The sequence below is a fragment of the Trachurus japonicus genome, chromosome 18 (genome assembly GCF_045865225.1).
Source record: "Trachurus japonicus isolate A0001 chromosome 18, Traja_1.0".
NCBI classification, from domain to species: Eukaryota; Metazoa; Chordata; class Actinopteri; order Carangiformes; family Carangidae; genus Trachurus; species Trachurus japonicus.
This window is the reverse complement of record NC_140924.1, coordinates 19,134,565-19,152,821: the sequence shown is the minus strand read 5'-3', so window position 1 is coordinate 19,152,821 and position 18,257 is coordinate 19,134,565. Positions and strand designations below refer to the sequence as shown.

The 18,257-nt window shown below is 40.1% G+C and overlaps 1 protein-coding gene and 1 pseudogene across 1 annotated transcript; one reads left to right on the top strand and one right to left on the bottom strand.

The window, feature by feature from the left end:
* Positions 1-70: 70 nt before the first annotated feature.
* LOC146969192 (ciliated left-right organizer metallopeptidase-like) lies at positions 71-3,969 on the bottom strand. Its single transcript, XM_085760447.1, has 10 exons — positions 3,922-3,969; positions 3,166-3,250; positions 2,939-3,084; positions 2,672-2,855; positions 2,006-2,075; positions 1,809-1,905; positions 1,530-1,637; positions 1,316-1,447; positions 456-565; positions 71-251 (listed from the first exon to the last, which is right to left on the bottom strand). Exons 1-10 carry the CDS (start codon positions 3,967-3,969, stop codon positions 71-73), a joined length of 1,161 nt encoding a protein of 386 aa, XP_085616573.1.
* Positions 3,970-11,033: 7,064 nt separating this feature from the next.
* LOC146969191 (uncharacterized) lies at positions 11,034-17,265 on the top strand (annotated as a pseudogene).
* The last annotated feature ends 992 nt before the right edge of the window (positions 17,266-18,257 follow it).

Sequence of the window (18,257 nt, the reverse complement as noted above, 5' to 3'; positions counted from 1 at the left end):
AATTTAGGCCAAAAAAGCAGTACTTTAGAACTTTCAGTTTTGGTTGAATTTGGCGGTGCTTAAAACGTTTTTAACTGTGCCTGTGAAGCTGTGTCTCAGTGTGGATCCTGTTGCTGCAGGAGACACATTTCCTGTGGGACACGATGAGAGCAGCCAGGAGACACAGAGCAGCAGTGGAGCCGAGAGCTGTGGCTGCAGAGACCAGAGACCAGGTCCAGTCCTGGACTGAGGTTAACGTCTCATAGAGCTCACTGAAAATAAAACAAAGTAAATATGAGGTTAATAATAATAATGGCTTGGATTTATATAGCCTAGCACTTTTCAAGACACTCAAAGCGCTTTACAGAAACCATTATTCATTCATACAACTTTCACGCCAGTGGTGGTCAGCTATCTGTAGCCTCGGCTAGAGGTTATTTTAAACCAAGGGGGTTCCTTCTTTTACCCACACTAACCTTGTGTTAGAAGCAGAAAATGTACTGACACCATCTGAAGGAGGAGCGATGTCGGGGTACAGACACAACCTCCTGTCAGGACAGAAGACTAAACCATGGAAGCCTTTTACCTGAGAAATAAAAAACAGTGACAGTAAAATCAGTAGGATTTTTACATACATGATCGGGCTTTAAATGATGGATCCACCACAGTCTGCTCAGACATGGAGGATTATTGTAACATTAACATTTCTGATGATCAGAACTGTTGTATCACAAAATGCATTTGTCCCCTCTGTATGAATTATACTTTATACTGAGTCTACAGCTGCAGCACCAGTAGTGAGAGCCATTTAAATTAGTTTTAAAAGTGCTCTGCTGTCATATGATTTCCTGTGAAACAAGTGGCTGAGATTGAAAAAGTTTTAGACTGTTAGGACCAGATACAGTGGCAGAGGTGTTTGCAATTCAAACAAAAATGTTCTTCCAACATTTATTTGCATAGGAAGATAAACCAACTGAGCAGGTGCAGCAACATAGTCTTTCTTCTTTTGTTTCTTGTTTGTTTCATTATCACCATGTGTCAAACATATTAAACTGATAGGCACTCCTGGCCACACGTAACAGGCACAAAGTAAATACAATCTATGACTAATGTCTATTACACTGTTTCAAATGAAAATTTAACTTTGATGGTTCCCTTCATCTCTCATGAATTTCAAAGTTGCTGCCTTCAGTTTTTAATTCAATTGTGATACATTAGTAATATTTCTGTGAACATAATCCAGAATAGCAGAAGGAGCTTTAACATTGGTAATTATATAGCTAATAGATGCAGAGGTTAGTATTTTGTATTTACTTAGTAGTTACACATTGGTTACCTGAGTGGCGCCTCCTGCTGGACAGTCCACCCACTCAGAACCAGACACCTGGACCTGGAACCTGTTTGGTCCAGTGCACCTGTGTCTGTAGCAGCGACCCTCCACTGAGCCGTTCACTGCAGGAACCGGACTCTGCAGAGACGAGAGGAGATAAAGTTAGACAGAGGAAAGACTCTGGAAAACACAGGTGACATTCACACACACGTACACACACCTGTCTGTTCAGACTGGAGAGGAAGCAACGACTGTCCAGGCCCCACATCTCCCCACTGAGGTCGTCTTCAGCCGGCTGTCTGCTGTTTTCCTCCCTCCAACATTCACTCTGGAAGTCAAGAGGAGAGGAGGGAAAACATGATGCACCAATAAAAAACTAGGCCATAAAAGAAGCATTGCAATGAAATACAGATATCACTGCTCTACAATATTGGAAATCTGCAAGTGTAGAGAAAATCTGGGAGATTATCTTTGAGAAAAGAGAGGAAATAAAAGTTACTGCATTCATGAGGGGTTTAAACACTCTGCATCCCTCCAGGTATAAATCAGTCTGGCACTCCCCCTTGTGGAGGTGGAGAAAATGACACCCAAGTTCACTGAGAAGAGAGAGAATGAATAATGCAAACATTAATACTGGAAATAAAGTGAATTGTAACCCACTTAAAGAAGAAAATAAACATATGTCTTAAGATTTACCTGCCGGTGCAGAAATAAGAAGAGGAGTTATCATGACAGGTTGATACGGAGCCAAACGTAGCTCCTTCACCTACAGAAACACAAACACTGCAGCTGATGTAATGTCTAGTAGATGTTCTCTTTCTCTACAACAACAACACCTTTTGGCATTGTATGTGTATGAGCAGAGTTAAAAGCAAACTGAAGACCTACCTTTTGAGCCTGGCTTTTAACTGTTGTTATTTTTATCATTATAAAACTAATTATCGTCTTAATTGCAATATCTCTCTATCCCCTTGATCTACCTACGTATTATACATATTTAACTATTGTACTTTACCTATTTTATTTAATTTATATGTTATTATTATCTTTTTTATTCTATTTTAATTCATTCATTCTTATTCTATTTTATCCTATTACACCTATCTATTTTACTTAATTTCATGTAGTGTTTTCCCCATTGCAAATAATTGTGTAAGATAGCGTTTCCTTGATGCCTCTAAAATCCAATGTCCTAAAATTCTTGTGTGAATGCATATGTGAATGTATGTGTGTCTATGTTCTTGTTATTATCACGTTAAGCACTTTGAGCTGCTGTCATGAAAAGTGCTATACAAATAAAGCCTGATTGACTGATTGACTGATATGTGTATACTGCGTAGTTTACACTTCTTAGGGTCTCACCTGAGCCCCAGACCAGACTCTGCGCCCGGCTCAGGTTCACTGTGTACCAGCCTGTGTCTTGTAGTGCAGCTAAAGTGACCGGGTCGATCCGGACTGTGGTCCAGTCCTCCAGCGCCGCCGCCATGATGGATCCCCTCAGGACACGGGACTCCCAGTGAGAGGACACTCTGCCTGCAGCTGCGTCCTGCAGGACGGAGGCAGGTTGTAGCCTAGGCAACAGGAGGTTGGACACAGAGGAGGAAAGGTGTTTACTGATCTGTAGAGTACCAGGTTCTCCAGTGGTCCTCCCAGCTCAGGATCTGTTGACAGCAGCTGGTTCTGCAGGGCTGAGACCACAGACGGGGAGTAGATCCTCATCTGGCCCGATCCGTCAGAGTGGATCACTTTCCCCCGAGGGAAACACCCAACACCCACTGCAGCACAGACCAGAAGCATTTAATCAAAGAGCTGATATGTTTTAATCTGTTAATCTCTCTTTGAAATGTGTTTAACACCTTGAGAAGAGGAGGAGCAGTCTTTCCAGGTGTGGAACAGATGTTTAGAGAACCCGAGGGCGTGGAACAGCTCATGGCTCACAGTCTGGAAAATTAGATTAATCATTATAATCAACTCTTTATCTTACATCATTAGGGACCAGGCAGCATCAGCTGCCAAGACCCTATTGTTTTCCTCAATGTTCTTCTTTCTTTCTTTCTTTCTTTCTTTCTTTTTTCTTTCGAGTCCTACTTCCCATGCATAAAAAGTGAAAAAAAACTTCACAGGAATGTTCGACCCCATGCCAGATTTACTCAACTCCAAGGACCTTGAAAATTCCTACCAAACCAACGGTACATGCTATAGTTTTAAAACTTCACCAAAATGTAGACCCAATACTGCTGAAACTTTTGTCCACTTAAACTCATTACAGATTATGAAGTCCATCACTGTTATTTTCAAAAAACTGTAAATCTTATAAAACCTCCTCCCACAATTCTTGCTCAATTGACACCAAACTTGCTGGAGAGCATCTCCAGACTGTCCTCCACAAACAATCCACACAGATTTTTGATTTATCAAAAATTGAGCCTACAGTGCATAAAAACATTTGACTGTAAACATATACCATCCAATTCTTGCTAAATACATTTTCAATCTTCATTTTGAATTCTGCTCTCATGGAAACAACTGCAGTCAATGTAAGAGTGGCATTTTTAAACATCAGATTTTCTCTTATGAAGCAAAACACTTATCGTTCAAAACAAATCACCAACATTTCCTTGCTGAGCCCACACCATGGCTATGGTGCGGTGCCACGCCATCGATCCAGGCCAGGATAGCCCCCAGGGCGACACCCCCATAGGCAGATCAAACTACTCCCAGCGTGGAGGGACCCCTGTGAGGAAAACCATATGAGTGTTGAACTGTAGAGATGGGATGATGATGATGTTGGTAGTGATGGTTTCCTCTGTCTGCCTCTTTTGGCACTTTTCCACTAGCGCGGTACGGCACAGCACGGCACGCTTCTTTTGCTTTTCCACAAGCCCTAGTACCTGGTACCATTTACTATTTTTAGTACCTTCTCGGCCCTGGTTCCAAGCGAGCCGAAGCGATACTATAACGTGACGTCAGCCGACTGCTTTCCACTGATTGGACAGAGCGTCGTCACTGGAAGAGTGCATCACTATGTCCGACATGAGAATCAAACCCAGAAATTTCAAAAACATAGCGGCAACAGTGACCACTGATCTGTATCGAGACTGTTGTTATTCCTTCACAGACTGCTGTGTAGAAAAAACCACGCTGTGGTCCGTAATCGAGGTGCAGACGAGTGAGTTTGGAGCTGACGAGAGGATCGAAAAAAGAGAGACGGACAATGCGGCCCCGCGATCGCCCTCGCGACAACCCTGCCCCCGCTGAGGAGGTACAGTACTAGAGAACTCAGCTGTAGTGGAAAAGCACCTTTACCGAGCTGTGCCGTGCTGTGCCGTGACTGTGTAGTGGAAAAGCGCCGTCTCCTGTGTCTAACCTCCATGAACCCTCAGCACCAGATGGATGACAGAATTGGGGTTGATGCCATATTTAGTCAGCAAGGCGTTGTCATCGTCCAGTGATTTGCCGTAGAAGGTGGGGTGCACCTCGCCTGAACAGAGAGAGACAAAGAGACTCAAGTTGAGGGACATGTTATACATTATACACAAAAAGTAAAAATGTACAGTAACCAACCAAACTGACCATGACAAAGTTCTCAACAACTGAACCACAATGAATTTAATATGGTTGCTGATACTAAAAGAAGAAAGTGAAAAAAAGACCCTCTGCGCGCTGACCGTATGCACTTGCTGATCTACATCATTATTGTACTTTAAACATTCAAATATATTTTTCAGAGCTATTATAAGACATTGGGTAAAGTACATATATAGTTTAGTAACATGTAGTGCTGTAGTTTTCCTGATGTGTAGCTAGTGTATTACCTTTAAAGGTCTGTGCTGCTTTCTCCTTCAGGTCCCTCACCGTTGTGTTGATGTTGGACTGGAACTCTCTCCTCTCACCTGCAGGCCCCAGGATGAAGATGGGTTGCACTTGCAGGACGTCACATCCCGATCCCATTGTGCTTCCTGGTCTGCTGCTCCTGTCAGATTCACCGTCTTTTGGAAAATGAGGTGTCAGATCAGCATCAGATTCTTTGGAAAGATGTTATCACAGAGTTCCACTGTTCAACAATGACTGACTGATGATTGTGTTTCCTCAAATTGTTCCTGTTTGTCCATTTAACTACAATTTAAGAAAAAGATTTTAACCCACTGGCTCCTCTATATCTGGTGGAACTCATACAAGTCCATAATCCAGCCAGAGATCTATGGTCATCCAGAGAGTTGTTGCTGGACGTCATGTACCTAGATCAAAAGTGAAGACTAAGGGCGATCGTGCCTTCTCTGTGGCTGCTCCCAAACTCTGGAACAGCTTACCATTACATGTTAGACATGCGGGATCCATGGAGAGGTTTAAGTCCGCTTTAAAAACACATCTTTTCTCCTTGGCCTTTGGATCTACAGGGACCTCTAACCCAGCCTTGTTTTGTCAAAATGCTCATGTGCACTTATTAACATAATCTTGCACTGTTTTGTGACTACTGTACCCATGCACGTATGTGTGCATATGCGCATGCACATGTGTTTGTATGTAATTACATGCATTTGTGTGTGTATGTGTGATGATATGCATGTTTTTCTGGTTTCCTGTACATGCGTTCTTTTTGTTTTTGTCTCTGCTCTACGAAGCAATTTACAGTAGATGACCGTTACAGGTCTTTTTAATTGTGCTATATAAATAAAAGTGAACTTGAACTTGGTTTGCAGCCATGTCAGTTTGTCACAAATCAGTTATACAACAACTAAAATCACAGAGATCTTCCTTACTTTGGTTTTTGCCGTCCTTGTCTCTCATACGACCATCTTCTCTGTCAGGAGGCCGTGGTAACATTATGACCACATAAATAGTTGACATGTGTCTGATTCCATATTCACACAGCAGTGAGTCGTCTTCCAGACACTGAGTAGTGAAGATCAACCTAACATCTTCCACACCAAATCATAAATTGATCATTGTGAGTTAATCTAATTGCGTGTGAGTGTTTTAAGGACAATAAGTCGTTAACTGTATTATGCCTGTAAGGAAACACTGTCAACAGTGGTTTCTTAATTCAGTCTGTATGTTTACCTGTGTTCAGGTGCAGCTTCTGCTTTATCCTCTCTTTCAGCTGCAGCACAGTCATGTGATTAAATTGCTTAGAGTGACACAGGTCCATGATCACCTCCTCTGCTCTTGGCCCAAACACCCTGAGTTGGATCATTTTCTCCAAGACTGCAGGATTAAAACAACAGACACTGTGATATATGATGCACAATGATAGGCTACACTTTAAACACTTCCTTCAGTCTTTGACACCATGTGAGTCAGTAATAAAATCAGTATAATACAATACAATGTGTCAAACAACTGAGTTTTTAACCACAGGCAGCTTTTCTAAAAGGACCCACATTGTGTTTAGAGAGATCAAACAACTTTTTATAAGTTGGTCAGTATGAATAACATGGTGTAATAGTGAATGTTCTGTCACTGGTTTGCATGTCAGTTTGTCATATCAGTTAATACAACAACTAAAATCACAGAGATCTTACTTTGGTTTTTGCCATCTTTGTCTCTCATACGACCATCTTCTCTGTCAGGAGGCCGTGGTAACATTATGACCACATGAATAGGTGACATGTGTCTGATTCCATATTCACACAGCAGGGAGTCGTCGTCCAAAGTCTTGGTACCGAAGATCAAAATGAAATCTTCTGCACCGAATCAAAAATAAATCAATGTGAGTAAATTTAATTTCTAGTTTTTCACCTTGCAAAGGTTCTTCGAAAACTCATACTTGAATTTCAGAGTGTTTTAAGGACAATAAATGATTATCAAGTGTCAGCAAATAGTGTCAGCAGTGGCTCTTTACTTGAGTCTGTGTGTTTACGTCCGCTCAGTTGCAGCGTCTGCTTTATCTTCTCCTTCACCTGCAGCACCGTCATGTCCACAAACTGCTCCACTGTGTCACACAGGTCCATGATCACCTCGTCTCCTCTTGGCCCGATCACCTTGACTTGGAACATTTTTTCGAATTTGTGTTGTTTTTGTGTTGTTGTTGTTGTTGCTGCTGCTCCTTTCCCCCCTGCTGCATAGTATGTTGCAGCGCGAACATCCGTTGATACTTTCACTTTCACCTGTAAAAAAAAAATCGCTTTGTTTCCTCTTCATCTGTACAGTCACAATCAAAAACTATTTCATTTTTTTGTGTGTCTGTGTGTCACCGGTTTAAGGCTTGTCTTTACACGTCTTTGATCACGATTCCTAAATAAAGCAAGCAGGATGTATTCACTGCAGATTTTGATTTTTTTTTTTTTTTTTTTTTTTTGGCGTTATTTGAGTGACAAAAAGAAACCCCTGGAGCTGATCTCTGTCCTGTGTTTCCTTTCCCATGAAGTCACAAAGTCTATTTGATGTCTGACTCCAACAAGTGATGTGAACAGTTCCTGAATGTTGAGACAAGATAAATAAGACTAAAATATAGGCTATTAAATATGAATCCACCTCTCCATTCATCTGTCTCACAGAACTAACCTACAGTAGCTAAGTCAATCCAAGGTCCAGAACATAGGTCCAGAAGGAACTGTAATGTCTCTTATCTTATTGCATCTGTGCTAGTGTGCTCTGTCTGTTTTATTTCTCTATGAAGTCGCCCACTCACAGATCGCCCGTTTGCTTAGCCTACTTTGGATGTAGCCTATTTAATCTGAGAAAAAGAAAAGAGGGGGGAAATAATTTGACAGATCAGTCATCAGGTTACGCAATGCCGTAGGCTAACCAGTGAATTTTGGCCGCGAATAAAGAGGAAAGCAGAAAAGAAAAAGGAAAACAAAAGGACTCACCTAAGGAAACGCTCAAAGCCATATAGGAATAGAATAGTGTGTATGGTGGTTTTCAACAAATAAACTCCAAGGTAAGCACATGTTTTTCTCGCTGAGTTTGTTATTAATTATAGAAGCGATGCGTGTGTGACCTTGTGTTGTGAGTCAATGAGTGTGTATGGCGAATTAAAACGTGTAAGTCCTGTCGTTGTGTGGGCATGATATGCGCATCCGTGCTTGTACAACCGCGGTAAAGTGAGCCGCTGCGAGTCAAGTGAGCCGTTGTTTGATTTTCGTTGCGCCCGAACTAGAGTAACTACAGTAGGCACGGTCCTAAAAGATACATAAAGCCTACGTGCGTTTACTGGAGAAATGTGGAGAAAAATCACATCCAAGATGAGTCAAGTTATATTAGTTAGCCTATATATTATATGATATATTATTGGTTATATTTCAGTGCCGCAATGCTCCTCATTTCTTTTCTTTTTTTGCATATTGTTCCTGGGGTCTTACTCGGTATCATTTTGGTGACATTTTACTGTAGCAATGTGGAGAAAAATCATTTTTAAAAGTCCCACCCGTAATGACTCAACTCCATTTACAGTAGCCTATGCTGAATCAGTTCCTTCATACATGTGCTCCTCATTTCTTTTGCATATTGTTCCTGGGGTCTTACTCTACTTCTGGTATAATTTTGGTGAGATTTTACTGTAACAATGTGGAGAAAAATCAGATTAAAAACAACCTCATGATTAACTCCATGCTGACCTTTGACCTTATACATTCCTTCATATGTGCTCCTCATTTCTTTTGCATATTGTTCCTAAGGTCTTACTCTACTTCTGGAATCATGTTGGTGACATTTTGCTGTGGCAATGTGGAGAAAACTCATTTTAAAATCCCACCCATAATGACTCAACTCCATTTACAGCATGATGACCTTTGACCAAATGTAAAATGGAGTTGAGTCATTAGGGGTAGGATTTTAAAATGATTTTTCTCCACATTGCTACAGTACAATCTCACCAAAATTATACCAGAAGTAAATTAAAGCAGAAATAAGCGATCCAGTCGTTTCTTGTCAGCCGATGGAGTTAGCAGTCCCCGTCCTCGTCATGGATCTATTGGTCCTCGTCTCTACGTCACTACATTCATGCGCATCCCTTGGCTGCACACACAGCCCTTCATGCCGTTCTCTCTCCTCATTGGATAAAGGTTGTAGGATACAAGTAGAGCACTGGAAAAGAGAGTAACGACACACATTGGTCCAATAGAAGCTCCTCCTGGTGGAGGAATATGGGTATTGCAAAAGCGCCCAAGAACTGACACCTCTGCATTGTTGGTGAATGAGCAAGTGTGGTATTTTCAATAATTTAAGGACATTTATAGATCACCCACCTTAATAACATCATTGAGGACCCTTTACAGATAAATATTAACACATATAGGCTAGTAAAAAGAAAAAAGAAAAAAAAAACAGTTATCTACATTAATGTTTCAATCTACATTTTATAGCTAATAAACAAATTATAAGTATAATTTGATATGACCAAGACACCGAAAAAGAAAAACAGGGCCGTTTTCATCAATTTACAAGCAAGTGGGCAACACACATAAATTGGAGTGAATGCTACTGGGCGCTTTTGTAATACCCATATCCTGCCACTCGGGCGCAAAACCCTTACCACGGGAGTCAGTGGTGGTGTCGTTTCTCTCTTCTCCAGTGCTCTAGATACAAGGAAATAAAATAAAAGTTTTCTCCTCGGCTTACAGTTGAGCAGAGTGACTAACAGACCCGTGTTTCGGACCAAACACTCTATGTAAGTGATTGCCTCGGAAGATATATTGAAGACTTATATTTACACAAATATTCCGCTTACTTCTGCTTTAAAGTAAAGGAATTTATTTTACATAAGGCCAAAGGTCAGCATACTGTGAATGGAGTTAATCATGAGGGTGGTTTTAATCCGATTTTTCTCTACATTACGGCAGTGAAATATAACCAAAACCAATAATCTTGAATGTGATTTTTCTCCACATTTCTCCAGTAAACGCACGTAGGCTTTATGTATCTGTTAGGACCTTCACCTTGCTCAAGGACCGTGCCTACTGTAGTTACTCTAATTCGGGCGCAACGAAAATCAAACAACGGCTCACTTTACCACTCAGAGGGAAACAGCGGCTCACTTTACTGCGGTGGAGGACCTGGCGAGCGAGACTATAGCCTAGTCATCGAAGAAGAAACATTTCGTATTGGCCCGATTGTGGTTTGGAGTGAGAGTCATATTTAGTCTTGTACATAGTCTCCTCCGGGGAGCGGCAATATGAGAAGTGGATATATTTCGGATCCCGTAGGACAACAGCAGAGTGGAATCCTCCAGCGTCTTGTTTCCGATGCAGATTAGAAAGGTGTGGTTGTTAAATTGGTTGTTTTATTTTTCCCACTAGTGCCTTCTGTGAAATTAATTTAGCCTAGGCCTACATCAACTTCAGTTCACTTGATGCCCAAAGCGTCAAAGTTTTGAGTTTGAGTCATAACTTTTTTTCTCTAGCCTTACGATGTTTTAATTAGTCCTTAAAACAGCTAAGAAAATGTAAATAAATCATTTTAAGGCTGTGTGAAACAAGCGGAAATAAGTTTAACATTGGAGTAGTTGTTCGATAATCTTATTTTTCAGGCCCCTGCTCTAGAGTGCTGCACAGATCAATGAGTCCACGCACTTTCAGCTGGACCAGATGTTGCTGGCGGTGACACAGTGACACTAAAAGACACTCAGAGGACTGTGTGGATGTGTGGGCTGGAGACCAAAACTTTGCCGACCTCGAGGTGATTTTTGGAAGCAAAATAACCAGCATCACGTAAATTGAATAGGCTACGATCATTGAGCGATTGAACTTAATTTGTTTTCGTGGGAGAGCGTGAAGATATCGAGATGGGCTCCTCGAAAAGTAAATCTGCAAAAGCGACGCCGACTGGACTGGTACGAAGTGTTTCTCAAGAAAGATTCGTCACATTCGGAACTGAGCAAAATGTGAGCGACTCTGGAGATCAGCCCAGCAGAGTGACAGCCGGTTATTCCGAGGAACAAGTAAGGGGGGAAATTAGACAGTTTGGGCCTTCGTTATTTTAAACTGTAGCCTAAACTTTTTGTTTAACAGGTGATTTTTTTTCTCTCAACAGGCAAGCAGCAGCAGCAGAGTGTCAACTGAAGAGAAGTGTTATGACCCTACAGACACCACACTTGAATTTGTCGCCAGAGAGGATGACATGGATTGTAAGCTATTCAAAAAAAACAAAAAAACAAAAAACATAGCCTAATCTACCTCGATGATCCAGTAGGGTAGCTAGACCTAACACTTCTTTGTTTTGTGTGATAGTTGAGTGCATGGACTACAAATCTCTCAGAGCACGGATGTCCTGTGGACACACTGTCACTCCCATGTCTCTGACCAGATGGTGTCGACGGTTATTGGATGAGGTAAAGTAGCCTACTGAATTTCTTATGAAAATCTACAAACATAATTCAAATGGCTCAAAAAATAGCCTATTCATGCTTGCTCCAAATATTTTAACTGTAGCCTATAGCCTATGTTACCATGGATTAGGCTAAAGCAGTTAAGAGGAGACATTTGTTTTCAGTGTCGGACTGTTGTCAAGCCGATCGTCTTTCGTTTTCACGTAGTCAAGCCTGCCACTCCAATATTTTAAGTGCAGCCGTACTGCAGAGTTTATAGACGAGGGTGTGGAAATTGTATTGAAAAGGCAAGAACAATTTTTCAGCTTGAGTGCACAAACCGTGTGCCTCGTTTATTGACACAGGAAGTCAACTAACTTGCAAGATGGCGAGTACAGTAATAGTCAGGTGCAAATATGACTTGACCCCCAAAAAATTCTAACAAAAGGTTTCTCAGCTGTTTTTTATAGTATTAGAGATGACCTTAATAACATACTAAAAATTTACCACAATTTGACCACTAGAAAGGTGTCATTTTCAAGATGGCGTCCAAGATGGATAGGAAGCCTGGGGAGACACCAGAGGTGAATCGGGTAAAAATGTTTAACTAACAGATATCACCATGAAACTTCCCAAGTTTATCACTTACATTAAGACAAATATTTTTTGTATTACAAGTTTTGTCAAATTGTATGTTTAAATATGTAAATGAGGCAATATCTCATTAAATATGCGCTAATTTGCAAACATTTCCAGAACCAAAAACTGAGCAATGGATAAAGCTACTTTCAAAATGATTGTTTTATTTAGTTGACATACTAGAGTCAGAGGTTTTTACAGAGGGGATTTTGGATATCTCTTTTTATCACTCTGTAAATGAGAAAATACTGTCATCGCCATGTTTTTAGGAGTAAAATGTTGTATAAATCAGGCTATGAATCATATATCAACAAACCCCTCTGTAAAAACCTTCAAAATATAGAAAAGGGATCAAACTGGAAGGTTTGGTGTCTGTAAGTGCTGCTGAAGTGGAGATTTTGGGCTCAGAGTCTGAGGAAAAACTCATTTTGAGAAAACATGTACATGTAAAATTCCATGTAAATTGTACTTTTATGATTGGTTGCGGATACGGAGGAATTTTGGAGCCAACATAATTGTTCAGGAGAGAGAGAGCTTTACAATGATACCTGACATGACATGGGTCAGACAACAGGTACAGCACAGTATGTCACAATAGCATGTTCACTTGTGGTGAATTTAGGAGAAATCTACAAACAAAAGAGACAAAATGAAGTACCACCTTAATGTGGATTTTCTATCATTTCTTTTGACTTTTCTGAAAAAAGACATGTTAAGAAAGAAAAATAGCCCAAAATCTCAAAATTATCAGTGCATGCAAAATGTTACAAGAAAATACTAATACCACTACAGTGCACAATTTTCATCATAGAATTAATGTCTTTTTTTTTTTTTTAGAAAGCATCTAACTAGGCCCTATTTCTACCTTACGTGTCAACCACCCATTCCAATAAGAATAAATTCATTAGAACTGTGTGGTACTGTAAGTAAGTATGTAATCTTGTCAGCACAATTTAGACAAGTCCAATGGATTCACAGACCCAGAAAACATGGGGTTAGACACCAATATTACTTGGCTAGGTCAAATAATGAAAGAGTTAGGATAAAGGCAAAAACTAGTGGCAAAAACCCTGTTTTTTCATGCACTGATAATTTTGAGATTTTGGGCTATTTTTCTTTCTTAACATGTCTTTTTTCAGAAAAGTCAAAAGATATGGTAGAAAATCCACATTAAGGTGGTTATTTTACTTCATTTTGTCTCTTTTGTCTGTAGATTTCTCCTAAATTCACCACAAGTGAACATGCTACTGTGACATACTGTGCTGTACCTGTTGTCTGACCCATGTCATGTCAGGTATCATTGTAAAGCTCTCTCTCTCCTGAACAATTATGTTGGCTCCAAAATTCCTCCGTATCCGCAACCAATCATACAAGTACAATTTACATGGAATTTTACATGTACATGTTTTCTCAAAATGAGTTTTTCCTCAGACTCTGAGCCCAAAATCTCCACTTCAGCAGCACTTACAGACACCAAACCTTCCAGTTTGATCCCTTTCTATATTCTGAAGGTTTTTACAGAGGGGTTTGTTGATATATGATTCATAGCCTGATTTATACAACATTTTACTCCTAAAAACATAGCGATATTTGAATTTTTAGGGCTGGTGACAGTATTTTCTCATTTACAGAGTGATAAAAAGAGATATCCAAAATCCCCTCTGTAAAAACTTCTGACTCTAGTATGTCAACTAAATAAAACAAGAATTTTGAAAGTAGCTTTATCCATTGTTCAGATTTCGGTTCTGGAAATGTATGCAAATTAGCGCATATTTAATGAGATATTGCCTCATTTACATATTTAAACATACAATTTGACAAAACTTGTAATACAAAAAATATTTGTCTTAATGTAAGTGATAAACTTGGGAAGTTTCATGGTGATATCTGTTAGTTAAACATTTTTACCCGATTCACCTCTGGTGTCTCCCCAGGCTTCCTATCCATCTTGGACGCCATCTTGAAAATGACACCTTTCTAGTGGTCAAATTGTGGTAAACTTTTAGTATGTTATTAAGGTCATCTAATACTATAAAAAACAGCTGAGAAACCTTTTGTTAGAATTTTTTTAGGGTTAGGTGTTTTTTTTTCATATATGCACCCGCCTATAACCAAAAAACGAGCAGAGGCTCGTCGTCAGGACAACAACATAGTTTCTTAAAGGGACCGTGATCCCGGAACAGTAGGCTACTTCCTACATGCATAACACAATAATAACTAATCACATGCATAAGTGTGTAGAACTATAAATGCAAGGGTGAATTATGTAAGTCCATTCACTACAAGGGCTCAGAAAGTCAGCGCTAGGATACTACATGATGATCTGATATTCAAGTAATTAACAGCCCAGGAGCGCTGTTATAAGCAACCGGTTAGGGTTAGTCCTGGGCTGTTGATTACTTGGTGATATCAGATCGTGCAGAATAACTACAGCGTGAACCAACTAACGGTTTTCAAAATCGTAAAGAGCAATAGAGACGTTTCATGATCCAATATGAGATAAATGCAATTTCTTTTCATTAAATAAAAGAAGAAGAAGAAAAGGAAATGCAATTAAAATGGCTGTAGCCTATCTCTACCAGCCAATGTAGGCCTAGTCTTCTATGATCCTGCACTGAGCAATGAGAGATAAAGCTTCCCCTTCCTCTTTCTGTGTAGCTCAGTGTTTCATTCAGTCAAAAGCTGGAACAAGTAGCTTGGGATCTTGAGTTTAACTTGTATTTGTCAATTGCCATTTACTACCACTTAGTTATTAGTGTGTTTATCTAGTGTCAGCAAATATCTGAAATAGCCATCTAGTAGGCCTATGTTGGTTGTTAGTTAACCTAATCAAAATTACATGCCCTCATTGGTCTGGCATCACATATGGGCAAGACAAACAGGAGGTTGACCCTGCAATGTATGAGGTGAGGAAAATGACATAAGCTTCAGCAAGTTTTCATCATAAGGTCATAAAATTGTCACAAATAGCCTAATGTAGCCTATTGCACAAATCTTTGATGGATACATGAATATACTGTACTATACTGTAGCAAAATCAGTTGTTAATGTTAATAGCCTATCATGTTTATATTTATGGAATTAGGTTATTTTTATGTTGTCCTATTCACCCACACTGTGTTTGGGTGAATGGGACAGCATGGTTTTGGGTGATTGGATTGGGACAGTGCTAAAAGGCTTACTCATGACATGAAATTATCAACCTTGCAACAGAGACCCATTGTGTATGCTCTAGATTAGTGGTTCCCAACATCTTCATGTGTCATGGACTGACTGGATTTTGCTAGCTGTTTTTGGTGGCTGTTTTTTTTTTTTTTTTTTTTTTTGCTAGCTGTTCAGCTGGCATCTTGCTGTTTTTTGCTAGCAGTTTTTGCTATAGCAAAAAACAAGAAGTTTACCCTTATACACACAAGCCAAACCTAACACTAAAATAGCGTTGACATTTGAACTCATCCCTAACTATTGTATATGTATATGTATTGCAGAGTAGAATGGCACCAGTGCGACAGAAAGCGAGATGCAGGAAGGAAGAAAGGAATTAATTGAGGAAAGGCAGCTTTATAATGTATAAATTGTGGATGGATTTTCAAACCTTCAGTAATGAAGTTTAACAGAAATGAACATGGAGTCTTAATTCATAATGATAAACAGCAAAAATAATTTTTTCATGTAAAATTATAAAGTAGCCTAAGAATTAAATTGTGCAATGCTACACTAGCCTAAATCAATGATAAGATGTGCAACGTAAAAAGGTTTTGGGACAGATTACAGAAAAGGGTATGCCACTCATTCTTGGAATATGATATAACCTTATTTCTTCCTAAAATGGATAGGTAGTATCTTCAGTAGGCTATTTCAGAAATGTCTCGTATGTTGTGCTATTTTTCTTGAAATATGGCAAAAAAGCTTGCACAAGGCAGAAATTTTAAAAAAAAAAAAGTCACAATTACCCTAAATTCCTACTATGTGGTTTCACAGCTGGGACTCCACAGAAAAGTTTGTATTTTTCATTCATCAGGCAAGGAAATAAAACGTGTATCGTTATACTGTCCCATTTGACCTTATGTCCCAATCACCCTCAATTCACCCTGCCCCATTTATGAGGGGTGTGTAAACCAACCACTAAATCTGACGCAAGGATGGGAATTTAGGCTATCAATCTGAATGTGAGCGTAGGGGAAAATCTCACGCGAACACCGATGTTTTTGTAGGTGCATTTAAATGAGGGCCAATATGTGCATATGACTTGACAGATTACTGTTTATGTGAAATACCACAAAACACAAATGTTTCAGAAATGAAACTGATGAAACTGTTTTTCTCTTTTCAATCTCTAAGGGAAAGACCAAATTTGTGTGTGGGATAACTGGCTGTAATGTTGAGTGGCCCTATGAAGAGGTTTGTAAAATGGCTCTTCTGACACCTGAAGAAATGGAGCACTTCGAAAAGAAACTGTCTGAGAGAACTGCAAGTGATAACATGGGCACCAAGAAAGTACGTTATGTGTCTCAATAGCATTTGCAAACTGTTCCCTGAAATCACAATTTTGAGTAAAAAAAAGTTGCTCACATGTAAAGAAAAGCTAATTTTTAACAATGTCTTGGTTTCACTTCACAGTGTCCTGGCTGTAAGTCCTGTGTGATGAGGACTGACGACCTCAACAACCTAAGGGTCTGCTGTCCTGTGTGCACAGTTGACAATAATAAGACATATGAATTCTGCTGGCAGTGTCTGAGGGAGTGGAAAGGTCCATCTCCAGCTTCAGATCGCTGTGCATATGATGACTGCATTGATAAGTCACTACAGATATTGAAAACCTGTCCAGAGATCACCTTGAAGAATGTGAGGGGTGTCACCAGCTGTCCGTCCATCCGTGCCTGTCCCACATGTGGTTTCCTGGCTGAGCATGAGGGAACAAGATCTAAGAACGTCGTCTGTTCACGGTGCAGGAAGGAGTTTTGTTTTGTGTGTCTGAAGCCGACAGTAGAGTGTTTGAGAACAAGTAGTTATTACAGACCATGTTCCAGTGGAGTTGCCCCCAGACAGACCTATACCTGTGTGGAAGAAGTAGCCTAATGATGTAAACAACGTTATGTTTGTAAAACATAACGTTGCTAGTTCTGGTTCTGGGTGTATAGGAGTACAACATGTTGCTTCAATGTCTGATGGTTGTTCTCAGGAAATACAACCTACTTAAAAACTGCTCTTGGTTAGGTGTATTGATGCTGTGGTGCTATACACCAGACAGACCTGTGGAAGTGTAAACAACACTGTGTAGTACAGTGATTCCCAAAGTGGGGGGTGCATAGCCATTGCAGGGGAGGCGTGGTACACCGGCTGTGGAATCGTTGCGGAGCGCTGAGCAAGCTGGAGCCCTTCCGTTCAAATCATCGCATTTGTCAATCACAGTGTTTTATTTTGAAAATTGTTTTAATCTTGAAAATTAACTGGATTATCTTGTTGTTTCTTTGTGTGATTTCCTGCCCGGCTTCACACGATCACTCGCGGCTCGCACACAGAATAGACCAGACGCCAAGAGCGGCGGAAATTTTCTCATCAGCCAAAGGGGGGCCCAGCAGAGAAAGTTTGAGAACCACTGGTGTAGTACAAGAGCATCACCAAATGTTTGTATCAAATGTGTATAATACATTCTATATTTGTAATACATTAATGCATTGACACCTAAACACAAATGCAGTCAATGAGTCCTGGATTAAGACAAGGCTCTGTGAACAGAAGAAAATAAGAAACAAAACTTCAAATGCTGGAGACTGTTTATAGTTCTTCAAGTGGACACGCACTCTATCTTAACACTGGACTTTTTTATAATCAGTTGTAATCAGTAATGTCTTCTGTTATTTACGGGTTTGCTCCTCAGGGTCAGGCATCCATACTCTTTAAGACAAACTAGAAAAACTTGAAGACTTTTCAGTTTGATCTACATCCATCTGCCCTGTTTGTCCAGACGGTGCTGTGCCGATTGGGGGTCAAAAGCAACTAGACAGGGTCACCTGTACCTGCTTGATGTTCAAAAGGCGAGTGTTTTAGTGGCTGGCTGGCTTT